This window comes from Staurois parvus, unplaced genomic scaffold (assembly GCF_062004578.1).
Source record: "Staurois parvus isolate SC_StPar_1 unplaced genomic scaffold, SC_StPar_1.0 ptg000414l, whole genome shotgun sequence".
Taxonomy (NCBI): Eukaryota; Metazoa; Chordata; class Amphibia; order Anura; family Ranidae; genus Staurois; species Staurois parvus.
Window position 1 is genome coordinate 2,526,552 of NW_028318210.1, and position 27,275 is coordinate 2,553,826.

The 27,275-nt window shown below is 40.3% G+C and overlaps 1 protein-coding gene across 7 annotated transcripts in view; it reads left to right on the plus strand.

Moving 5' to 3' along the window:
• The window catches only part of SIPA1L1 (signal induced proliferation associated 1 like 1), a 419,939-nt gene that overhangs the window by 239,428 nt on the left and 153,236 nt on the right, over window positions 1-27,275 (plus strand). For all 7 annotated transcript variants that reach the window (XM_089686855.1, XM_089686849.1, XM_089686852.1 and 4 more), the window contains exon 5: window positions 6,861-7,049. In XM_089686855.1, coding sequence (XP_089542981.1) covers window positions 6,861-7,049 — 189 coding nt within the window. The remainder of the gene's footprint in view (window positions 1-6,860; window positions 7,050-27,275) is intronic.

A 27,275-nucleotide genomic window follows, 5' to 3' on the forward strand; every position in this document is an offset into this window, starting at 1 on the left:
GCCTTAAACAGCAAATTGGGACCTGTTTGAAGGCACAGGTCGGGGTAGGTTCAGGTTGCAGTAATAGTGGGGGGGCTCCAGAAGGGGGAAATGGGAAAAACGGTTCCTACCAGTGGGAAACTGATGCCTCTTGTGCAGGGAGCCTTTAGCTGTAGGGCGGGAAGCTGCTGCAGGGTCGGGGTCCCACTAGGGGTGCTGTTTGTGTCCTCCCTGATGGAGCAGTGCACCCACTGACTTAGGCGGTCTTATGTGTGGGCCTATGGGGGCCCGAGAAGCCGGGCCTAGCGCCATGGAGCAGGCTGAGGCAGGGGCCACCCGGGTAAACTGGCCACTTATTTGTAGGAGGTGTCCATTGCTCAATGTGGGGCTGGCAGTAGAGTTTGGTCGACCAAGCAGGAGTGCAGGCCAGTGTAGTGGCGGCAAGCCGCGAGTGCTCATGTGAGTCCTGGGCGGCCGCCACCTCCTTCTCCCTCCAGGTGCAAAGCTGTGTCTCTGGTGATGGAGATCTGGGACCCGGAGATCTGTGCCTGCCGGGCTTTCTAGGCTGGTCCTCGGGACTCTCAGGTGACTGAGGGAGGTGCGGGGGGTGTGAGGTTCAGGCTCTGAGGATGAGTTTATTGTATGGTGCGCTCTGGCGGTGAGGAGCCAAGTCAATGCGCTGCCATCTTTGGCGGCTGCTCAACAGCACCCGCAATGACCTCATATTTTTAAGGCAAACACCTGCCTTTTGGTTTTAGTAGTGCAGTTGTCATCAGAGGACAAGTGGGACTGGTGTTTCACATGGTCAGCACAGCCAAAGTATTGGTCTAAGCAGTAGGCAGGATCATTGTCCATAAACATGCAAGGGTAAGTACAGCAGAGGCATGGTCAGTCCAGGCAGCAGGCAGAGGCATGGTTGATTTAACAGGTCAGAGTCAGATAGCAGCAGTCAGAAACATCAGGCTTAGGACCTTGGTCAGTTAAGACCTGGACAGAGGGGTAGAGGCTACTTCCCACCAAAATCTCTTTGAAGCCTCTGGTCCCCAGACCCTGATTCGGGAATTACAAAACCCAAAGAAAATCAAAAAATTCACTTGGACAAACTACTCTGGAGCCCCTCAGATATGTGAGACCTCCGTGTTGTCTTGAATCCGATTACTTCACTGGCAGGGCAAATTAACAGTTTAGGTGGCAGGCAAAAAATATGGTCGATTAACAGGCCGATCTCAGTTCAGGTGGAAGGCAGAATCATGGTGGGATAGTTCAGGCTACAAGCGGAGGCATCATCAGTAAACAGGCCAGGGTCAATTCAGTTGGCAGGCATAGGCATGGTCAACTAACAGGCCAGGGTCCATTCAGACAGCAGGCAGAGGCATGGTCATACAGGGAAATATCAGGTAGCAGACACTGGATAAATATCCATTTCACTTATACTTCACTAATAGTGTAGTGATGTATGACAGATCCAGAAGCACTCTCCTATACAGAGGCCTGGATGGGAGGGACATTGGGGACAATAGTATCGTGTGTCATAGCAAATTCTGTTACTGGTACATACACATTTTTTACGGGGGTTTGCGGCATGTTTGGGTAGAAGGGATGATATTGGGGACATTTATTTCATGACGTGTGGTCACTGTATCAGAGCGAATGTGTTCAGGGCCATGGCTATCTGGATAAAGAGTGGCTGTAGCAATGTCCTCTTGGTATTTTAGGTAGGATAGGGGTCTGTGTGCGCATAGGAATTGTACAAGGCTAACTGAAATATGTATATGGAAACTTTTTTTAATATAAATGGATTGCTCTCCTGGTGTTTAAGTAGGGCTGTAACATTTGGTCGTTCAAATCCAACCCTTCATGAACTAGTTATAGTCGTGTGTGCACTTGTATTTTTGGGTGGGGCCTTGTCTTCCTTGAAGTTCCACCGAGGTCATAGTGGATGGAGGAAAGGACAGACATCTATTATCTTTCCATCTTAGGACAATTATTTTTTCATTCTGCAAACTGTCTGACTCCCCCCGTTTTAGTGTTTTGGCCATCAGTCTTTGTGGGAAGCCCTTGCAGTTTTCACCGCACTGTCCCACAGGCCACATTTTGGTTGAGATGGAGATGGCAGAATAATGGGAAACTTGTGCAGAAATTATCAACATACAGATGATTCCCCTTCATTAAAGTGTTACTAAACCCACAACAGTAAAATCAATCTATATATGCAGTAAAGTTGCTTGTTATACTCACTGTGGAACCTAAGGGGTTAATCCTTTGCATTGTGTAAAACGGCTGTTTTATCCTTTCTTCTCTGCCCCTCATGTTGAAATGACCACCAGATACAGACTGAATCCATAGTCACATACACATGCTCAATTTGGTGTGTATTGCTAGAGAAGTTTTTTTTTCTTGGGAGAGTGCATATGACCAGCATAGGGCCAATCAACACTGTCCAGACAGAGGGTTAGGGGATTTCACATCCTCCTAGAGCAGAAAGAAAACTCCTCCTACAAGCTTTAACCAGTGCTCTGCTGAAGTCACAAGACTGCTCTAACTGCTGATGAGAAAAGGTATTTAGCAGTTTGTTTCCTAAAATAATTGCATTTCCATGTTCTGTGTACTTTGGGAGACCAGATATAGTAAATGCAGAGGTCTGGGTTTAGTAACACTTTAACAGTGGTTCTACAGGTTGGCAAACAATTTTGCCACTAGTCCCCATATAGGTAGGGCATCATCTCACTGTCCTTTAATAAACTTGGAAGTTATATCCTGAGGCTCTATCGCATAGCTTATAGAACTTTACCTCATATTTGATTATCTCATAGCATATTCTGGGCATATTAGAAGAATAGATTGACGTGATACATGGGATGTTTGGACCAGTAGGAGTGAACTTAATTATTTTTTTGTCAGTCCCATATTCAGTGTATAGACAAGAAAAACTTTAAATTCTTGCATGGTGACTGGTTTTCACATAAATGGACAGGCATAGATTGAATTTGGATAGTTGACAGTGAATTAGTTGGCAAAAAGATTGCATTGGTCCACTAATTTGCTTGAGGTGATTGCAGCCGTATTAGTGCATTTGTATTGGTCCACTATGAAATTCAACAGATCAGTAAAAAATAAATGAAACAAATCAGCATAACTTTTTCTGTTACTATCTATCTGAGGGCCTGACTGCAGTGTAAAAGGGGGGATTGTAGGTTCTGCCAAATTAGAGGGCAGCCATACGGGATTTAAAAGCAATTCTTGAAGGCTACTATGGGCCCTACTTGTTTGTGGTGGCGCCCTGCTACTTTTACCTGGCCTATCATATGGGAGTTGATGGTCCACTAGGGACGCCAACAGATGTGCACAGGGACACTGTGACAGATGTTGATGGGGCACTGGTACACTGCAATAGATGTTACTGCACGTTGGAACACTGTAACAGATGTTGGTTGTGAAGTAGAACACTATAACAGATGTTGATGGTCAACTGGAACACTATGGCAGATGTTGACGGTCCACTGGGGCACCGACAGATGTGCATGCTCTGCTAGGGACACCAATGGTTGTTTACGGTGCACTCGGGACAGATGTTGATATTACAATGGAACACTATTGCAGATGATGTTGTGCATCGGTACACTGTGACAGATGTGGATGGGCCACTGTGATGCACTGACAGCGTGATAGGTGTGTAAGTATTGTAAAATGCAATTAAACTCACTGATACTGGCTGGCAGGCACAAATCGGCTTTTCTTCTCCTTATTAGCTGTCTGTGTGAGGAGAAGCAGAGCCGACCAACTGACAGGCTTGGTTTGTTTACATTACATGATGGCTATGATTTTACACAGCCATCATGTGATCAGAAGGGCCGATCAGTGATGCACTGTGTCCAACTTTAAGGCCACAAAGAGCAGGAAGATGTATGGGCACGTCCTCCCAGAATGGCACATGTCCCACCCAGCTGTTTGTGGCTGGGTGGGAAACAGTTAGAAAAATTAGTGAGTATTGTTGCTAGGTTGTATTTAGCCTGAGCATTTGCTTACCTTTTCTACACTCTGCAGGCCTTCCCTAAACTGAGTGGGTTGAGTTTTAGTTTCAGGCAGGTATGAAAAAGTACTGTAAATTAAAATTGCTTTCAGAAATAGAAGTGTTACTAGTTTATTCTTACCAATTAACAAAATGGAAAGTAAATGAACAGAAGAAATATTCAAATCAAATCTATATTTGGTGTGACCACCCCTTTTGTCTTCAGAACAGCATCAATTCTTCTAGGTACACTTGCACACAGTTTTTGAAGGAACTCAGCAGGTAGGTTGCTCCAAACATTTTGGAGAAACAGGCACAGATCTTCTGTGGATGTAGGCTGCCTCAGATCCATCTGTCTCTTCATGTAATCCCAGAATGATTTGGTGATCTTAACATCAGGGCTCTGTAGGGGCAAACCATCACTTCCAGGAATCCTTTTTCTTTTTTATACTGAAGAAAGTTCTTAATGGTATTGGTTGTATGTTTAGAGTTGTATTGCTGCAGAATAAATTTGGGGCCAACCACATGTCTCCCTAATGGTATGGCATGATGGATACGTATCTGCCTGTATTTCTCAGCATTGGGGACACCATTGATTCTCACCAAATCTCCAATTCCATTTATAGAAATGCAGCCCCAAACTTGCAAAACTCCACCATGCTTTACTACTGCCTGCAGACACTCATTATTGAACTATTCTCCAGCTCTTTGACAAACAAACCTGCCTCCTGCTACTGCCACATATTTAAAATTTGACTCATCGGTGTAGAGTACCTGCTGACATTTTATGTACCCTGGTTCCTCTGTTTTCTTGCATAGGTGAGTCACTTAGCCTTGTTTCTACATCGGAGGTATGGCTTTTCGGCTGTAATTCTTCCATGACGATCACTTCTGGTCAGACTTCTCCAGACAGTAGATGGGTGTACCAGGGTCCCAATGGTTTCCCCCAGTTCTGTGCTGATGGTACTGCTGGACGTCTTCCACTGTTGAAAGGAAGTAAGCATGATGTATCTTTCATCTGCTGCTTTAAGTTTCCTTGGCCGACCACTGTGTCTATGGTCTTCAAAGTTGCCCATTTCGTTGTGCTTCTTCAAAAGTGCTTGGAAACCCCAGTCTGCTTTGAAATCTTTGCCTGGGAGAGACCTTGCTGTTGCAGTGTCTTTTTGCTGTGCTCAGCCTTGCCATTGTGTATGGCCTGTGACATGAAACTGTCTTCCACAACCTCAATTTAGTAGCAGAGCTTGGCTGTTCCTCACCCAGCTATTTCAGTTAATAACTGTATTTCAACCTACATATGAAATTGTTGATCACTAGCACCTGCTTGGTATAACTGGTTAATCATACGCTTGACTCTAATCCTACAAATTCCCTAACAATGTGCAAGTGTAAGAATTAATGCTGGTTTGAAGCCAAAGGGTAGTCAGACCAAATATTGCTTTGAATTCAGGTTTTTCTCCTGTTCACTCAGTTTGCATTTTGGAAAGTGATAAAAAAAACAATTAAATATGTATATTTTCAAAAACGTTCTTACTTTACAGCATTCCTTCACACCTGCCCAAAACCCTTTCACAGTAATGTATTTAAAGAAAATGATAGCAGGCAGAAACCATATAGACTCAAAAAACCTTTCTGTGATAGATTAAATGGCTCATCATCCAGTCAGATTTCAACTGTCATTTTGTTGGTTTTCCCATGGACATATATGGGAGGCGGGTTTCCCATTTTTTGAGCCCTGTTCAGGTCAGGATTTTATCCTGTTCACACATGTGCGGTTTAGAAACGATTCCCATAGAAGTCAATAGTCTGTAATTCACACCTGAACTGGACCTCACTGCTCAGAAAACGGACAGCACTCCTTTTTAGTCCACACTGAATCTGCACTACCAGTGCATCGGTAATATGTGAACAGGCACCATAGCAAGCAATGTTATTTCACATGTCATGCAGATTGGATGTGGTTCAAATATGTGAACTGTAATTTAGGGTTGATGGGGGAATCCCTCCCTTCTATTGTGTTCTTCTGGCACGGGAGGAGCTGTTCCTGCCTGGAGAACACAGTTATTATTGCTAAAGGCTATAGCTGCTGGCAATAATCACTTGAAAAATCCAACAGGCTGGTTGTACCCATGTCAAATTGGGTACAATCAGCCTGCCTATTGATGGTTCAAATTGAGCTGCCCCTGCTGAACTGGCTGAGATCTGAACCATCTATGGCCAATTTAATACCTAATTTTTCTATAAGGGCAATGTTTTGATTTTTCACTTCTCCCATTGTTTGAATTATCTATGGGGGTCTTGAAAGGAACAAAATGGCCAAAACACCAAGATTAATTGTTCTGTCACGAGGTTTTTAGTTTCTGTGAATGACATAAGCAACATGAACAGTGGCTTTGATTGTTATGTTTAGTTTCTTTAAACAACAAATTTGATCTCTTTAATATGGTAGAATCAATGTGGTCTCTCTGCTACATTCTATGTGTGTGGTAAGTATATCTTTACACTACAAAAATACAAAAAAAGATGTAGTTTACCTCTCTTCAGATAACTGATTGATTGACTTTTGGATCTCTTTCACACATTTAATCCTTTAAAAAAAATGTGATCTTTTATACAAGGGTTTTAGCTAAACCATTCTTTGTGTTCCTAATCCGAGTGATTGATCTTGCAGAGTTTTTAAATAGGTTTTATAGAGAATTATCTACTACAGCAGTGTGTTAAACAGAGAATAATTAATCAGTGCCGCATACAACAAAGTAGAAGGAGCTGACTTTATAGGCAAAGCATTAATATTAAATGTCCTGGTAATAAGTACTTCCGTCTGCAGCCTGCAAATAAGTTATAATGTGACATGTATTCTATATTTTATTCTTAGCTTATGTTGTTACGTGGATCAGTGCTTGAAGATGCTATTCCATCAACTGCCAAACATGGCACAGCAAGAGGTTTGCCTCTTAAAGAAGTTCTTGAGCACATCGTTCCTGAGCTGAATGTACAATGTCTCCGGCTGGCCTTCAACACTCCAAAAGTCACAGAGCAGCTCCTAAAACTTGATGAGCAAGGGGTATGTACATCTATGTATGGTCTTATCATTGCTTATTCCACTAGTTCATGTTTTTATGTAACCCCTGCTATTTTAGTATCAACTCTCTATTATTTTTTTATTATGGTTTGTACACAGTCATTAATGTTTGTTCTTTAAAGGAATAATTTGCTGAGGAAAACATGAAAGCTAGCTTTACTTTAAAGGTGAAATCTGTGGTCTTGGATGCTAGATTGTCAAGTATCCTCCACTGACACCTGTGCGGTTTAGGGAATTAAGGGTACTGCCTCATGCCTTCAAAAGGGATGTGCATTTTTTGTGCTTTGTAGGAAGGTGTGAGATTTTGCGCGCCCTCCTGTAACGGCACAGCTGTAGATTTATTTTTATTTCACCCAAAAAACAGTATAAATTGATGCAAATTATCCTTGGACTTTGGTTCCTTGGTGCACATCTTGTTTTTTTTGTGTTTGGCTCCCTCAGCTGGCAAACAGCCTAAAATGCAGGAGAGGAAATATTAAGCCAGACAGGGTTTATTGGCAAGTGCCAGGAGAAGCTTCTTTAAAAGGAATGGGTCATTCTGGCTTTCAGCACAGTGACTTGTCTGTCAGCCATACTGTCATTGCAGTAACCCTTCATGCGTCCTCCTGTCTTGATATTTTCATAGGAGGCATATTAGAAAGAGATTAAAAAGGACACTTTCCAGGCTTAATGTGTGATGAAATGAAGACAAAAGACCTTGCACACCTAAATGTCCAGAGAGATAACATAAAACAATTTTGTATAAAAAGGTGTGCTGTCTCCTTTAAAACAAATTTAAACATCTAGTTAATTATGTGATATACAAAGGAATGTGCAACACAAAACATGCACAAACTTCCACTGCAACCACAACTATGAAAAAAAATAAGTCTTTGTGAGACGTAGACTACAGATGCCATCAATCGTTAGTGATATTTGCGCTCCGTCACCACGCCACACCAACTCTTATCCATTTACTGAAACATTCTTCAGAGATTTTGGTCTATATTGACAAGATAGCATCACGTAGTTGCTGAATATTTGTTGGCTGTACATCCATGATGTGAATCTTCTGTTCCACCACATCCCAAAGGTGCTTTTTTAGATTGAGATCCGATGACTCTGGATGCCGTTGGAGTACAGTGAACGTGTTGTCATTTTCAAGAAACCAGTTTGACATGATTTGAGCTTTTGACATGGTGCATTATCCTGCTGGAAGTAGCCATCAGAAGATGTGTACATTGTAGTCATAAAGGGATGCACATGGTCAGCAACAATACCCAGCTAGGCCATGGCATTAAAAAGATGCTCAGTTGGTACTAAGGGGCCCAAAGTTTGCCAAGAAAATATCTCCCACACCATTACAACACAACCAGCAGCCTAAACTGTTGATACAAGGCAGAATAGATCCATGCTTTCATGTTGTTTGCACCAAATTCTGACCGTACCATCTGAGTGTCGCAGTTGAAATTGAGACTCATCAGACCAGGCAACATTTTTCTAATCTTCTATTGGCCAATTTTGGTGAGCTTGTGCAAATTATAGCCTCCGTTTCCTGTTCTTAGCGGACAGGAGTGGCACCTGGTGTGATCTTTTGCTGCTGTAGCCCATGTACTTCAAGGTTCGAAATTTTGTGCTTTCAGAGATGGTATTCTGCATACCTTGGTTGTAACGCGTTGTTATTTAAGTTACTGTTGCCTTTCTGTCATCTCGTACCAGTCTGCCCATTCTCAGCTGACCACTGACATCGATGAGACATTTTCATCTACAAAACTGCCATTCACTGGATATTCTCTCTTTTTTGCACCATTCTTTGTAAACCCTAGAGATGGTTGTGTGTGAAATCTCAGTTTTTGAAATACTCAGACCAGCCCGTCTGGCACCAACAACCATACCATAAGTCACTTAAATCCCCTTTCTTCCCCATTCTGATGCTCAGTTTGAGCTTCAGTAAGTTGCCTTCACCAGATCTAGATGCCAAAATGCATTGAGTTGCTGCCATGTGATTGGCTGATTAGCAATTTGTTTTACAAAGCAATTAAACAGGTGTACCTAATAAAGTGGCCGGTGGGTGTACACAGCTTTGCTTCCAGTATTGCAATTGTTAATGTTGCCATTAGGGTGATGTGAAGCCAGGTCGCACTCTCATAAATAGCCCCCTTAGGGAATAGCAGGAGAGCTCAGGGTGGTGTGTTTTCAGCTTTGTAGCAGGTTTCCCCAGGTTTCACATAGAGGTCAGAAGTCAGTTGAAATATCCAGAGCTCATGAGCTTTAATATGGTGCTGCATATCTAGTGGCCAGTCAGACAGCAATGATGTTTGACAAAATGTCAGCTCATGTACATGCAATACTGTCTCTTGACAGCTACTCTCAACTAACAGTTTTGGAGATTTCTGGTTCCCTTCCTCAGGACATGCTGACAGCTCACATCCTGAGGAAGGGAACCTTAGATCTCCAGAAACCCTATGGCTAAGCCCTGGTGGGCATGGTGAAATGCATCAGGGTGTGTGGTTTGGTGGAGACATGTAGGCTGAGACCGCTCCTTATCGTTCATTCACTTGGGCTGGTCGGAAGTAGCGGTAATCCTTTCCTTGTCACATTTACTAGCCCTCTGGATTAATATTAGGACAAGCCTGCACCCCCTGCTCTGGGACACAGGGATTTGTTTTCACTATTATTTTTTTGAGTAGCGCCAAAAGCAATATGAGTGATCAAAGCGCTATTGGTTTTCTGTGATTTACCAGGATGATATTTGATTAATTCTAGCACTTTTGAAAAAAAGGTGTCTTCATTGTGTCAATTCAGAGGTTTCTCTCTGTTTTATCTGATTGTTTTATGACTATTTTTGTCTTGGTTATTATATGTTCCTGAGTTACTCCGTATACACTCCTTGAAGCATATTCTGTAGAAACTAAAAATGTTATGCTTTCACTATACCTGCCCAGTATATTGTGCATTCCGCAATTAAAAATTACTAGATCGATACCCTGTGTGGACTTGCACAGTTTGGGTTTCAACTGAGAGGTTGTTTTCCTTTCCGGAAAGAACAAGTTGTACTTATTGATTCTGTTTATTAAAGAATACACATTGTTCAAGTAAAATCTTTTTTTCTTGCTTCTGCAGTGTATGATGTTATCCAGACTCTGTACATCAACTGGTAAATGACTGGCTGTCATATTTTATTAAAAGTATTCACACAGTAAGAATTATTTATAATTCACTCGCACCTCCTGCACTAGATGGAAGGGGGTCTTTGCCAAGTAACTAAATGTAAAAATCTCGACAAGGAGGGCCATTTGTCACTTCTGCATTGCAGCTTCTGGCACATTTTGATTGACGTATTCTGCAGCATTTTGTGAAGGTTACTGGGCCATCTATTTTGCATGCTGTACCATCATGGATGTTCACAAGGTGTAGAATAGGTTTAACAAGAATGGCAGTTGCTCAGATATGTTTATATTTAGCAAAAGTAAGGTGCTAATGGGCAGGGCAGTTCACATTACATTACAAACCAATCTATTTCTCAGCACGCCCACCTGCTAGTCAGCACAATAACAAAGCTTAAACAGTTTCCTCAGATTAACATTAGAATTTAGTTTTATTGCATACATTTGCAATTTTATGTGAAGCCCCACTACCGGGTTTCTCTGCAAAGTGTGAACCCAACTCAAGTCTAACAGACCTACCAATTTGGAACATATATAGCAATGAATACATTGACAGTTGAGATGCCATTTTTTTGTAGATAACCTTAACATATCCCCATTAAAAAGTAAGAAAGCTTTGAAGGGGTCAGTAGTAAGTAACTCAGAGATAAGTAGTATGTAACGCAAAGTTCAGAAGACAAATGATATGTGACACAGAGTTCAGAAGTCCTGTATCATGTAATGCAGAGTTCCAAAGTCAGTATTATGTAACAGAGTTCCAAAGTCAAGTTTTATGTAAAACAGAAGAAAATAGTATGTAATACAGAGTTCAGAAGACAGTAGTATGTAATGCAGAGTTGGAGTCAAGTAGTATGTAGTGCAGAGTTTAGAAGTCTAGTATGTACCCCAGTTTAGAGGTCAATTTAATGCAGCACACAGCAGGGATTGGGAGTAAGTAACGCAGATTGCAAGGATCAGTAGTAGGAAACGCAGAGGTCAGAAGTAATGCAGGGATGGCCTTGCAAACAAAAATTTAAAAATTGAGAAAAAAAACTTTTTTTTTCTGTTTTTTTTTTTTTTTTTTTTTTTTATTTTTTCCAAAGCCGTATTTTTCTGGAAAAATTGAAAAAAAAATGTGATATATGTTTTTACAATGATAAATAATATATCTAAGACATGGTATTCAAACTATTTAACACAAAGACCCTAATAAAAGATTTCTGAGAGTATATGTAAAGTTTTAAATTATTGCAAGTTCTCTCAGCTGAAGACAAGCAAATCCTGGAATACAATTCAAGTAACACTGTACTTCTAATGCAGTTCTCAACACAAGAGAAATATGCATTTCTGCCCCTAGGGACAGTGCAAGGAAAAGGTCCAGTTCCCTGTGGGCTCCATCTTGTACCGATTACCGTTTGGGTGATTGTTGGGATACAGTAGATGGTAGTTTCTGTCCTCTCAGACTTTAATTGGCAGGTAAAAGGGTAAAGTTGTCAGATAAATTAGTTTATCTTCATAACCTTTAAATGATTCTTACTCATTTTCTGCACCATCACCATCGGATTAATGTTTCCTTATAGTCTGGTCAGTAAATTGTTTTGTTTTCTTTTCCCTTCTCAGTAACATGTTGAGACCAACATCTAGAGTTTGGGAACATCCCCACAGTGCATTTTCTGCTGAGAGGAATTTGAAAATATTGTGAGAAGAAATATTCTTTGCCAAATGCTACAAGGATGACATTTTTTCTCTAAATATGTCCATTTTTTTCCCATGGCTTCACATTTTCTGGAAATTTTACATCTTTAGGTAAAATTTAGTTAATAGGTCAGGAGTAAGTATCAGAGTTCAAAAGTCAGTAGTATGTTCTGTAGAATGTTGAAGGCAGTAGTAGTGATGAGCCATACTTAATGGGGCTTTGGTTCAATCAGGGTTTGAAATATGTTTCTAAAGTACTGGTGCCAAATCTGAATCCCCATTAAAGTCAGTGGGAACCGAGAATTTGAAAACAGTTTATTTGTGTGTGTGTGGGGTATGGGGGGGGGGGAGAGAACGACATCTGGGTGCAACCTTATTGTTAAAGGGGGCTTTCAGATTCCAATAAGCCCCCGCAACCACTGGGCCACTTTTGTGGAGAAAATGCCCTTGTCCTTATTAACTTAGGGACAAGGTGCTTGATCTGGAAGGGACCCTCCCAGCAAGGTAACCTCCCATGTTAAGGCTATGTGACCTAGAGGAGTTAAGGGGGGTGCACCTTTCTTCCCCCCAACCCCCCCTCCCTTTCCTGGCTCGCCAGGCTGCATGATCAGAAATATGAAGAAATATTGAGGAAAACAATTGTTGGAATTGCTAGTTATCTCATGCAGCTTTTTGTTGGCATAAAAAAAATTTGCAAACATTAAAGCGGAGTTATACTCACCTCAGTCCCAGCGATGCTTCATCCTTCTGCTCCCCGCCTGGCCGCTGACATCTTCAAGCTGTCATTGGCCAGCGGGGATGATGTTCAGTCAGATTCGGCATTGCCAAATTTGTACAGTGAGCCATGCATACACAGCTCACTGTACAAGGGTAGACAGGCAGGTAAGGAACTTTAATGCAAAAAAGACAAGGCCGTCTTAAGGGTTTTTTCACATAGCAGCTTCCAGTGTGTGATGAGAAGGCAGCAGTGCCAATGCACTGTAAACCATGCATCACATTGTGGCTGTTTTGCGGGTCTCTCTCTCCCCTCTCTCTCTCCTCTCTACCCTCTCTCATATTGTGACTGTTTTGGGGGTCTTTCTCTCCTTGAAATTTTCCACATTTTGTCATGTTACAAGCAAACACATAAATGTATTTTATTCGGATTTTATGTGATAGACAAAGTGGCACAGAATTGTAAAGTGGAAGTAAAATGATAAATGGTTTTCAATTTTTTTTTACAAATAAATATGTGGAAAGTGTGGCATGCATTTGTATTCAGCCCCCTTTACTCTGATACCCCTAACTAAAATCTAGTGGAACTAATTGCCTTCAGAAATCCAGAGTCCACCTGTGTGTATTTTAATCTCTGTATAAATACAGCTGTTCTGTGAAGCCCTCAGAGGTTTATTAGAGAACATTAATAGACAAACCGCATCAGGAAGGCCAAGGAACACACCAAACAGGTCAGGGATAAAGTTGCGGAGAACTTTAAAGCAGGGTTAGGTTGTAAAAAAAAACTATCCCAAGCTTTGAACATCTCACAGAGCACTGTTCAGTCCATCATATGAAGGAAGGAGTATGGCACGACTGCAAACCTACCTAGACATGGCCATCCACCTAAACTGACAGGCTGGACAAGGAGAGCATTAATCAGAGAAACAGCCAAGATACCCATGGTAACTGTGGTGGAGCTAAAGAGATCCACATCTCAGGTCGGAGAATCCATCCACAGGACAGCTATTAGTCGTGCACCCTGCAAATCTGGCCTTTATGGAAGAGTGGCAAGAAGAAAGCCATAAGAAGTCCCGTTTACAGTGTGCAAGAAGCCATGTGGGGGACACAGCAGAAATGAGAAATAAGGTGCTCTGGTCAAATGAGACCAAAATTTACCTTTTTGGCCCAATAGTAAAATGCTATGTGTGGCTGAAAACTAACACTGCACATCACCTTAAACATCATCCCCACCATGAAACATGGTGGTGGCAGCATCATGTTCTGGGGATGCTTTTCTTCAGCAGGGACAGGGAAGCTGGTCAGAGTTGATGGGAAGATGGATGGAGCCAAATACAGGGCAATCTTAGAAGAAAAGTTGTTAGTCTGCAAAACACTTGAGACTGGGGAGGAGGTTCACCTTAAACATACAGCCAGCGCTACAATGGAATGGTTTAGATCAAAGCATATTCATGTGTTAGAATGGCCCAGTCAAAGTCTAGACCTAAATCCAATTGAGAATCTGTGGCAAAACTTGAAAATTGCTGTTCAGAGGCTCTCCATCCATTTTGACAGAGCTTGAGCTATTTTGGAAAGAATAATGGGCAAAAATGTCACTCCTAGATGTGCAAAGCTGGTAAGAGACATCCCCCAAAAAACTTTCAGCTGTGATTGCAACGAAAGGTGGTTCTACAAAGTATTGGCTTGGGGGGCTGAATACAAATGCACGCCACACTTTTCAGATATTTATTTGTAAAAAATTTTGAAAACCATTTATCATTTTCCTTCCTCCTTATGTTCCACTTTTTGTTGGTCTATCCCATAAAATCCCAATAAAATACATTTACGTTTTTCGTTGTAACATAACAAAACGTGGAAAATTTCAAGGGTATGAATACTTTTTAAAGGCACTGTAGATAACTATGCTTTTTGCCTTTTTTATGTTTTGGGACTGCACTGGACAGGACTGCCAAAGTGCCGAAAAGGATAACTGTACTTTTTGTATGGGTTTATATTTCTGTTAAAGAATTGTAGCAATGTATTTCATTTCAGAAATTTTCCTATTACACCTGTTCCCAATGGGTTCCACACTAGGGATCTAAAAGAAGTGTGGACAGGTTAGTTAAAAAAAAACTTTGGAGGGCAGTTAAGGAACACAAATGTACAGTTGCCCTTTAAGGCAGGAGTCTCCAAACTGTAGCCCATGAGCCATATGTGGCCCTTTGCTTGCTTTTATCCAACCCTTGGAGCGTGATTCCTTCCACTGATATGAGGAACTATTGCTCTCGCCGACATCAGAGATGGGGTACTATTCCGCCCACCGGCACCATTTAAACAGTCTCCATCAAATGCTGTCCGCTTCAACTACATCCCATGGGACCACAATGGCTTTCAGGTCTATTTTAACTGTAGGCCGCCAGTGTGTTAAAAGTCTTCCTTGTTTTTATCTAGGTGGAGTTCAGTGCATTGTGAATTTTGCTGTGCAGTGGTTGGTAGAAGCAGGATATCTCAGGCCATCCATAGCCTTTGATTGGTGACAATTTCTTCTAGCACTACTGCATTTCACATTTTTACATATAACGTAGATAGTTTTACTGTTTGAACATTGCCTTGCCTGAGAACTGGGTAGAATGGTACAGCAAGTGTATTTGTTCCTGTAGGGACAGACTTGTCACCTGGTGTGGCTGTTGTTGAGAAATTTAACATTCTATGGAAATTTTAACACTGCCAATAAGTGGGCAAGTCTCTTAAAGTGAAACTGCACTGCATCTGAGCACCACAAGCCAAAATTGCTATTTAATTCATTGTTAATATTCAACGCAAAGACACCCATCCATCCATGTCTCCATGCTTTATTTTGCTGAGAAATACTTTTGAAAAACATCCCCTAGCATTTCTGGCAGTAGCCATCTTGAGTAAGGGCAGATACTTCATGTAGCATCATTTGCCTAGGCAGGAAACCAGAAAGTAACTGAAGTAATGTGTAAAAAAAAAAAAAAAAGTTTAAAACAGGTAAATATGATATACTTATATGCAGTTGTCAGGAAATGCTAAAGAGTGAAAAACATCACATATTTTAAATGAGTGTATAGAATAACTAACTCAGTATTTTCTGGTTATTGTTTATATTTACCAGGTATAAAGGGGATGGTAAATTCCAACATAGGCTAAAATATATTATATGCTTAGGACTTCACTTTATTGCAACATGAAAGCATCCTTCCTTGCCCAAGGACTGTTAAGGTCAGTGGTTCTTGTTGTGATGCATCTCATTTCAGTGGTTATTTCATTAGACCACATTGCAGCAAAGAGAGATTTATTGCTGTCCTCCGGAGAGGAGAGACCAGCATTGCCATTGGAGAGACCAGCAATTCTATTTGTATTTTAAAAAAGGGATTTATAACCATTACTTTTGTGAAGAAACTGAAGAATTTTGTAGAGCTTACTGGTAGCAAATCATTTCCCAGCTAAGCTATGGATGCATTGAATCTGATGGACAAAATTGCTAGTATATTTGGTTACAGTTTCAACAAATTTTTTAAACTAAAGTACACTAGTCCATGTATTACATGATGATGTGCAGTGTTACGCAAGCCAATTTCAAACATTTCACTATTCAAGATTAATGATGATCAAAAAGCGTAATAGTTGTCTGCTGTGAAATGCTATGCATAAGTCTGTTGTTTTTTTTTTTTACTTGTCCCTCCTTCAAGATTCCCAGTAGCAGTGTCTTTGCTAACAGATATTGCTATCAAAATGATGGCTTTTTCTAATCTTACGCTCCACTTTTTAATCATGTAAGTGTAAAGTCTCTTAGGGTTGTAGTTTCCATATTTCTCAGATTGGCCATATACTTAGCATTTAGGTAAACCTCCGTGACACTCTTTTGTTGTGTGCATTGACATCATTCTTTCCTCACAATAATACTATACTTGGATGTCTCATTAAAGGGAATCAGACACTGTAAATGTGCAATCATAATACAAATATTGATACCCTATGTTTTATTAAAGTTAAGTAAAAAAAAAAAAAGTTTAAAAAAACAATGAAAATTTAAAAAACAACCAATCCTCCAGGTACACGCATCTATATATGTAAAGGTGTAGGCACTAGGTGTGGTTAAGCACAAAAAAAGATTTGTGCTACAAATTTTACATATTACAGTGCACGCTGGGTTGAGAGCAATAGTTCTAGGGCTGTCTTTTATGGTTAACTTTATACTGGTGACCTGTGAGGACCTTTAAAGCATCACCTATGGACAATTTTGAGTACTGGAGTTTGATGTGGTTTCATGGGTGCATGCCAGTTTTAAGGTTTGACATGTTGAGTATCTATTTACTATTTACTTAACCCAACCTTATGTTGTATGTTTCACGAAAGGCTGGGTAATACACCCACTGGCCACTTTATTAGGTGCACCTGTTCAATTGCTTGGTAACACAAATTGCTAATCAGCCAATCACATGGCAGCAACTCAATGCATTTACTATAGGCAGCTAGATGTGGTGAATACGACTTGCTGAAACTCAAACCAAGCATCAGAATTTGGAAGAAAAGAGGATTTAAGTGAACATAGCATGGTTGCTAGACAGGCTGGTCTGAGTATTTGATAAACTGCTGATCTACTGGGATTTTAACACACAAACATCTCTAGGGTTTACAGAGAGTGGTCCAAAAAAGAAAAAATATCCAATGAGCGGCAGTTGTGTGTGTACAGAAATTCCTTGTTGATGTCAGAGGTCGAAGGAGAATGGTTCGAAATGATAGAAAGACAGCAGTAACTCGAATAGTAACTTGAATAACCACTCATTACAACCAAGGTATGCTGAATACCATCTCTAAGCACACAACACGATGAACCTTGAAGGAGATGGGCTACAGCAGCAGAAGACCACATCGGGTCCTACTCCTGTCAGCTAAGAATGGGAAACGGAAGCTACTATTCACACAGGCTCACCAACATTAGCTAATAGAAGATTGGAAAAATGTTGCCTGGTCTGACAAGTCTCGCTTTCAGCTGTGACATTCAGATGGTTGGATCAGAATTTGGTGTACTCAACATGAAAGCATAGAACCATCCTGCCTTGTATCAATGGTCCAGGCTGGTGGTGTAATGGTGTGGGAGATATTTTGTTAGCACTAACAAACTGTACCTAATAATGTGGCCGGTGAGTGCATATTCTGTGCACTAAAATTTACTTAACATTTTTTTCCCCTGAAAATATGCAATCTGCTAAATTAATATCATACGATAAAACAATTGCGATTATCTCCGTGTTATTCTCCAGGGTCCCTGCTTTTCGAAAATATATATTTGGGGGCTTTAACTAATCTTAAGGCCTAAAATGCGCATTTTATTGTGTGGGGAAAAAATTCAAAAACAGTTTGTGCAGTGAAAGGGTTCCAGGAGTTTGCTAGCTTAGTTTCCTAGCATGCCTGCAGCGCAGAAGCAGCTGTACAACCTGCATGTCCAATAGTTCCTGGACTCCCAGCATGCTTTGGAGCATCTTCTCTGCTGTTTACTTTCCATTTCTAAGAACTTCACATCCCATGGTACCTGCCATCAGTTATCCCTGTACTAACGCCAACTCCTGAAACACCTCCTTTCAGCACCTCTGTAGTTCGGAAGACAGGCTCTGTGAATTCTGTGACACAGCTGTGTCTAATTACAGGGCATAGTGAATATCCGTCAAATAATGAAAAGTAAATATTTGGAGATCTTCACAAAGTAAGTTTACAAACTATACGATGTTACATTGTGACCGTAGATACACTTTAAGAAAAGGAGGGTGTTCTCTTTGCATAATTCATTGAGCGCTGATGCTGAATGCACAGGGCTTAAGCTGCCTCAGATTCTATGGCTTTGTAGATCCCATTCATATAAACTGTGCATAAAAATTGCTATGCAAGAACAGTTTCATCCATCCAAGTTCTAATAATACTCAGCAAAGACCTCTTGTCTTAAACCTAGACTTACACTGGTGCTGCTGCTTAATCATGCCTTTCAGGTTTTTTTGTAGCACACTTTTGCATGTTTTACACGTGTTTTTGATATGCTTTCATGCTTCATGCATTTTTTTTTTTTTTGAGGAGAAGACTGGTTATTAAACACAAAAGCATGCCAAAAGTGCACGTAAATGCATTTCTCTTGTGCTCCTATTGAAGCCTATGGGGCACAAAATGCCCTATGCTACAACAATGTGCTCCTGCATCTTTTAAAAAAAAAAAAATCACACTGCACCATGTTGCATTGATTTGAATGGGCACCATAGAGAATGAGATTTCCATTGTCATGCACTGCAGTGCGACAGCAGACAGGGGAAATCACACTTGTCATACGTTCTCTAGAAAGATAGTATTGCCTATTTAAAAACCACAAGCTTTTGTGTCATGTTTGCCTTTATATTATCTTTTTAGAATGCAACATTTATTATTATTGCTGTTCTTTTAGCAAGTCTTCTTTATTCCACTTTCTGTGATCCAAGCTTGCCTATTTTTAAATTAGTGCCATTTCTGTGCACAGTTAATTATTGTAACATTTTTCCTGCCTGCTGAAAACATAGCACCAGATTTTTGAACACTAATGGTGAATATAAAGTTTATTACAGATATGCATTTTTGTTAAATAAAATGTCTGTTTAATAATCAGTAGCCTTCTTCTCACTAATGTCCTCAATTTGCCCTCTTTGAAAAGATTTTCTTCTTATGAAATCAAAGCAAGCTGAAGGACTAATGTTCTTAAATAATACCATATTTGAAACGATTACATAACTGTCAGTCATCTATGATTCCAGTTCATGAATGCTTTTTACTGTAATTAAACATCTTTAAAAAATGTACTGTATTTCAGATTTTTAGAAAATATTTATAACCGTCATGATAAGAAACTTTTCTTGGGTCTAGATCTTCATTTTGTATTCGTTCCATCCAGTTCTGTCATGACATTTAGGATTGCCTGTTACCTGTAAACAAGTAAAAGTAATTGATGTGGTATAGTGTGGCTGACTCACCTGCTGTCATATGAAATACACAGTAATGGCTGGGAGGTGGTATCACTTGTTTTATGAGCAAGTCATTGTTTGCTGTGCATTTTTCGGGTTTATTTTCTATAAGGGTCAGACCGCCCTGCATCAGTGTGAAAGGGGCCTTAGATCTAATCAACATCAGTAAGTGAAGTGATGATCCAAAAAAATACTGTTAAATAGTTTAAATCTAAAGATACATTCAAAAGAAAAATTCTGTCCATCACAACCAAATTCCATAAACATTTGGGCATCAGAAAACCAAAATAAACGTTTGGTTACTGTTTGAAAGATCAATGTTTTCTTTAGAACAGTATTTGAAAGCACTTTGGAAAAACCTACTGTAATGTTACATAATCACTTGCTAGTCAAATACTGCATTTTATACCCAGTTTAGTTTTATGGCACAAGTTGACCTGGGGCAAGTTTAAATATTGAGATCAGTCTATTCTATTTTGCATAGATATCCCCTTGAGAAGATATCCATTATTGCTTCTTTTTGGAGGAAATATCAAAGTTCTGTGAGCGCATATAAATATTCTCATGGTTAATTTTGCTTCACAAAAAGGGCTTGAAAGAATTGGTGTTAGTCAGTTTATGGCATATTTGTAACCTGATAAAGTATCACTTTGATTATAAGATGAAAAATTAACCGCTTAATTAAATTTATGAAATGCTCAACTTCCTAGAATAATTGGGAATGGGGAGGGGGGATGAGTTATGGCTTTCTATACTAATTCAACGCCTTTACTTGCAAGTCATCTTCTTGCTTCTGCTGAAATGATCCTAAACAGTCCTATCATACAACTGTGCTGGAGCGACAAAGTGCAGATGAATGTAAATGGACATGTGCTTGTTTACATCCAATTACCTCTGAGTTCATCTAGGACTGCAAAAGATGGGAAAGGTATGAATTATTTTCCTTTTTTTTTGGACATAAACATGATGGATCCTTACATCCCCCTGCCCACAGACCTAATATGGCTGTGCTAAAGCGGTTGTAAATGCTCAAGGTTTTTCACCTTCATGCATCCTATGCATGAAGGTAAAAAACCACCTGCAGAGGATCCCCCACCCCAATACTTACCTGAGCCCCATTGCAATCCATCTATGTGCACGAGAGCCTCTGCTCTAAAGGGACTTTCCTTCCTCATTGGCTTGAGAGGAGTCAATCACAGCCAGTGAGCCAATGTGGAGACAGAGGGGCGGGGTGAGCCGTCACTCTGTGTGTGAATGGACACACTGAGCAGCGACTCAATAGTGAGCCTGCTTGGGTGTTCCCAAGCAAGCAGCTTGCTCTGGGGGCACTTGCCAGAAGGGAGGGGCCAGGAACTCCAGCGAGGGACCCGAGAGGAGACTCAAGCTGCTCTGTGCAAAACCACTGCACAGAGCAGGTAAGTATAACATACCTGTTGTTTTAAAAAAACAATTGTCTTTAATATCACTTTAAGCCCTGGCAGGACAATACTGAACAGATGTAGATGTCACAGAAGTTACATCTTTCACGGTATGGCTCTGATTCAGAAAGGAATCTGTTCACAGATCCCTTTCTATTTGAACCAGCATTACATTTTTTAGCAATTTGAGCCATAGTCATTCCTGAAATGGACTGCACAGGCCAAGATTCGCTCCCCACATGTATCAATGAGACTTGGCCGCTTGTGACCCTGTTACTGGTTCTCTGGTTTTCTTTCCTTGATAGGTCCTGACCACTGTACACCAGGAACATCCCTCAAGAGCTGCAGTTTTGGAGATGCTCTACCCCAGACATCTAGCCATTACAATGTGACCCTTGTGAATGCGCCCTTACTCTTGCCAATTTTTTTTTTTTTTTGCTTCAGCACATTAACTTTAGAGATAGCATGTTCACTTGCTGCCTTATACATCCTGCCCACTTTTGCCAATAAGATAATCAGCATTATTCACTTTATGATCAAAATAGTAAGTCCAGTTGATTCAGTCACCACATCCCTACTATGTATATGAAAACCAGTCAAAAAAGAAGTGGTATTTTAACAGTACAGATATCTTCTCTCAGAACAAATTCAAACAAATCAATGTAAAATCATTAAGTTCTGTTACAAAATATCATTGAAAATTGGTTGGGGTAACACAACCCTCCCAAGATTAGATTAAGATAAAAATTAAAACGAACCATCGTTGACTGCAAAGCCCCCAGAATGGCACATCCCTTCCTTATATCTCATTGCACAATTACACATAGAACAAAAGAAAATCACAAAGTGTATATATCTCAGGAAGGGGTACAGAATCCTGACACATTTCGCACTTCAGCTTTCTAGGGGTTCAAGGGGTGCAGTTGGAAATAGAAATCCAAATAAATATCCCCAAGGACAAAGGGGGGGGGAGCAAAACCAGGTCTGGTGAGATAATTTCACACAGTATGTCAATGAGCGTGGAGGGTAGCTGATGGAACTACAATAGAAATGGCATCCAGGGAGCAGACCCAAGGGTCCCAGGAGCAATGCATAAAGGGAGAGAGTAGTGCTCCTTAGTTGTCACACAGAAAAAACATGTATAGACCTATATGGATAAAAGTAGCCAGCAGACTCGAACCATATGATAGCTCGCGTCCACGGGGGGCTTCACATCTTAATAGTGACACCTTTCATGCTCCAATATACTTCACTCCAAACACCATTGAGGAGATATAATCAATCCAAGGGGGCTTCACATCTACTTAATGGTGACACCTCTTGTGCTCCAATATACTTCACACCGAGCGCCATTGAGGAGATGTCCTCAACATGGAGAAGCTAAAGTGTGAAATGCTTCGGGATTCTTCACCCACTTCCTGAGATATATACACTGTGTGATTTTCTTATGTTCTATGTAATGAGTTATATAAGGAGGGGAGGTGCCTTTCTGGGGGGCTGTGCAGTAAACTATGGTTCGATTTAATTTTTTTCCTAATCTAATCTCTAGGGTGTTTTGTTACCCCAACCAATCTTAGATGAAATTTTGTACTATAACCAAATGATTTTATATTGATTTGTTTGTTGAATTTGCTCTGAGAGGCGATATCAGCACCATTAAATTCTCACTTCTTTTTCTTTTTAGCCTGTTTTTTCATAGCGTTATTCACTTTACCTGTCAGTGGTCATAATGTTTGTGTGTGTATGCATGTATGCTAGTGCATTGTACTACTGCATTAATATGTTGTATTTTACGCTAGTCTGGCATTATTTTGTTAGTACTGTGCTAAAGCCTGATTCAGTCATGTTTGAAAACAAATGAACATTATTTGAAGGGGAAGAAGCAGTAATTTGGTATGAGTAAAGCTTCATTCATTATTCGTTTTTCTCCTGACACATCTTTTCATTTTTCAGTCATACTGTATGTGCTTTCACAGTTTCCTATTCTGTATGAATTATTCTCCCATTTGTGTTGTGTTTAGACACAGAAATTGACTAGGTGCCCTTCAATTACTCTAACACAAGTATAGCTTGTGCCTTGCTTATTTACCATTCGGAGCAAATGACAGATTGCAATTCTGAAAGGAAAAAAAAGAATGTCAGCAGTTTTCTGAGTTATCGACAAAGTAACTTACTAAACATGACAGCTGGAAATTATTAAAAAGTCCACCCATTCTGCCATATTTTACTTCATGTAGTGGACGATATAAGCCTTTGATTAAAACCTGATTCCAGCTAAGACATTGTAGTGTAATAGTGTAGTTATTATATAGGACGGCTTAGAGCCTATCAGGTTTATATGACCCTGTTGGGGAGATTTAACCTCAGTTCATGTTCCAATGATTGGAAGATAGAGGTAAAGATGTAGATCAGGGAAAAGTGGTTGTACGTTTGCTTTTAGGGGGAATTGGACACTGGCAAAAAAAAAAAAAAAAATGTTAGCCGATCAAGTAACACCACTCCAACCCCCCCCCATTTTGTCATGCACCAGTGTTTCCTATTGTCCTAGGAGGATGGATGTCTCTTCTTTCTGAGAACAGTTTCTCAATTTATGTCCTTTTTTTTTTTTATCAAGAATATTTTTTATTCTATCAAGACTTATTGCTATTCTGCTGAGTTAAGCTCGATATGCAGCTATCTGGATCAGCTAATCCTTGGTGCTGTCTTGGAGGCCGTACTGGAACCTCACCAACCGAAAGAGTGCCAGAAAAGCCTGTAAAGTGACCTTTGGGCTCTGCTTGTGCCACTCCCCAGACACATAGTATATGGGTTTATTATCTTCATAATACTTTTTAGGTCCAAAGAAATGGCACTACCTCCGGTGTGTACCAGGCTCTGAAGTCTCACTTTGTGAGTATGCCCATAGATGTGGCAAACATCACCTGGAATGTGACTTTCAGAGGGCTCAGCATTTGTTCCTTCCTATATCTCGAAATTGTGCTTGTTAGCTGCAGGGTGCTCCTCAGGCACACCACTGAGGTAAGTGTTTAAGGACTGTTCTTTTCATGAGCATGGCATGCTATTAATCCCCACCATTAGGTTCCTTCTAACCTCTGTGTCTCACGCTTCCCATTCCTGCTTTTTTTTAGGGAGTTTTTCACCAGTGCATTAATTGTTCTAGTGAGGAAGTTCTCTGCCATTGCAGGGGTCACTCAGTTATTGCCTTTATATTTGGAGTTAGGACTGGTCTTCTGATTAGTCTTTTTTGGTCCAAATAGTCATCGTTGCAATATTTGGATGCGTCTGGTTGCAGATCTTACTCTACTCAAGTATCCTTGAGTTTATTTCTCTAGTAGGTGAATTCCTGTGTCACCAGAACATTCTCTGTTCGTCCTTCTTATGCTTTTACCTGTGAGCAACAGTTAGCTGCTAGTTCTCTTCTGAGACAGTTTAAAAACTCTCCTTGCTATATTAGGTGAATTTCTTTCTCACTTGGTCTCCCTTCTGTATGACCTTCATGTCCACTCTAATACCGTGTCTATGTATTATTTCTATTTCCTTGTTATTTATTCTTATTAGAGCGGCGTTCCACCCAAAAGGGGAATTTCCGCTTTAATTCTTTGTCCTCCGCTGCCCATTAAGGATTGGCACCTTTGGGGAGCGGGTACCCAAATTTGACAGGTCCCCACTTCCGCTGCGATCACCTAGGCAATTGGAAGCGGAAGTTGTCCTCCCTCTCTATCCCTCCCCGTAGTCTTCTGGGACACGAGACTGATCCCAGAAGACTACGGAGCCATTCACAAAGTGCAGCACTTCTCGCGCATGCACAGTGGGCACCCATCTGTGAAGCCGCAAGCTGTCACAGCCGGGTACCCACACTAAAGATGCGGGTGCCAGGGAGAGAAGATGGCTGGTGAAACCAGCGGTGGTGAGGACACCTCTGGACCGAGGGACAGGTAAGTGGATGTATTTTGAAAGTCAGCAGCTACAGTTTTTGTAGCTGCTGACTTTTATTTATTTATTTTTTTTTTAAGCTGGAACTCTGCTTTAAGTTATTAGCACTGTGAATTTCTGGATTTAATGAGCATTTAATATTTTTACTCTACTCGTTCTCTTTAGGGATGGGGTAATCTCGAAAGCTCTGAGATCTGTGTATAGGTTGTTTCATCTACTGTTCTAACTATAATCTTTTGCAAAAGATTCCTTAGTTTCTTCCGCCCCTCTACTTCTCAGTGGAGGAACTCACCTCTTTCAGGTGTGTCCTGAAAGATTCTGAAACCACAATGTACTACTCCTGCCTAACCTCCTTTTTACACAGGGGTTGTTTTACCTACCCTCCTCCTATAAAGATCTTTTGGCTAGTACTATTAAAACTTTTCCTTTGCTTAGGATTACTCTATTGAGCAGCTCCCTACTTGACTTTTTGATCTTTTCTATTTTTTTTTTAGCTGCATACAAAGGTTAAACATGCAAGACTTAAGCTTCTTTCTTGTTGTCAAAATAATGTTGCAGTATTGCATGCATTTTCCTATTTCTTCTATTGGCCACTTTGCTACTTGTCTATTTCTCTCTGTAACTAGTCCTTCATTGTTTGAGGTCCATAGTTCTGAGGTAAAGTTTTTCCTCTTTGAGATGTTTCCTGACCTCATTTGCAGCTTCAGGTTTCTGTTTTTGGTTCTCTCTCTTTAATTATGGCTGTTCTGTTTTGATTGTCCCTTCTTCATTGAACCTTCTGCATAGGCTTGAATACTTCTAAGCTATGAATGGTATTATTTATATTTTGCTCTGATTTCTCTGTGGCTTACTGTTCTGGACAGTAATACTGACATTTTATATTTAAGCAGCTTCTATCCTCATATTGATTAGTTGTTCCAAATTAATATCTACTGCAGTAGGGAACAAATGCAAAAAAATACACTCAGCATATTTCCTAATCACTGTTCTGTTTATTCAGCGCATTTGAAGTTTTTTATACACATGATTACGTAGGTATGACATTAATATTACAGTTGTACTTTTCTGGTAACAAGGGGCGTTATATAGGCAGGCTAATTGCTGGACTTGAAGGAATGCAAACGTAATGAAAACATTATTAGTTTCGTGTGCACATGAGTGCAGTGTACAATACATAGGCAAAGCATACAAAATAGAATACAATTTTATACAAAGTTTAAAAATTTTCTTTACAATCTCCCCTCTTTTGATCAATATTTTACATTTTGATCACAGACCACACGTTGTATGACTTTTAACCTGGAACCTCATTACATTTAGATGGAACTAGTCCTGGTCTGGGAGGCAAACTCGACTGGGATGAATCTAAAAGCTAAGAGCAGCTATATCATTACAAAATGACCTTTTATTGTCACAAAAATTTACATTTTAGTCATTTTTGCACTGTCTGGTGCGGACCCAGGTGACTTTCCTTCAAGTTTTTTAAACTGTACATGAAATAGAAGCTATATTGTGTCTCCAACCATTTCATATATACTGTGTGTATGTATATATATATATATATATATATATATATAAGGTATATGCAGTGGGGATCGAAAGTTTGGGCACCCCAGCTAAAAATTTGTATTAATGTGCATAAAGAAGCCAAGGAAAGATGGAAATATCTCCAAAAGGCATCACATTACAGATTAGACATTCTTATAATATGTCAACAAAAGTTAGATTTTATTTCCATCATTTACACTTTCAAAATAAAAGAAAACAAAAAAATGGCGTCTGCAAAAGTTTGGGCACCCTGCAGAGTTAATATCTTGTACTGCCCCCTTTGGCAAGTATCACAGCTTGTAAACGCTTTTTGTAGCCAGCCAAGAGTCTTTCAATTCTTGTTTGAGGTATCTTTGCCCATTCTTCCTTACAAAAGTCTTCCAGTTCTTTGAGATTTCTGGGCTGTCTGTCATGCACTGCTCTTTTAAGGTCTATCCATAGATTTTCAATTATGTTGAGGTCAGGAGATTGCGAAGGCCATGGCAAAACCTTCAGTTTACACCTCTTGATGTAATCCCCCATGGATTTCGAGGTGTGTTTAGGATCATTATCCATTTGTAGAAGCCATCCTCTCTTTAACTTCAGCTTTTTCACAGATGGCATCAAGTTACCATCCAAAATTTGCTGAAATTTTATTGAATCCATTTTTCCTTCTACTCGTGAGATGTTCCCTGTGCCACTGGCTGCAACACAACCCCAAAGCATGATTGATCCAACCCCATGCTTAACAGTTGGACAGAGGTTCTTTTCATTAAATTCTGTGCCCCTTCTTCTCCAAACGTACCTTTGCTTATT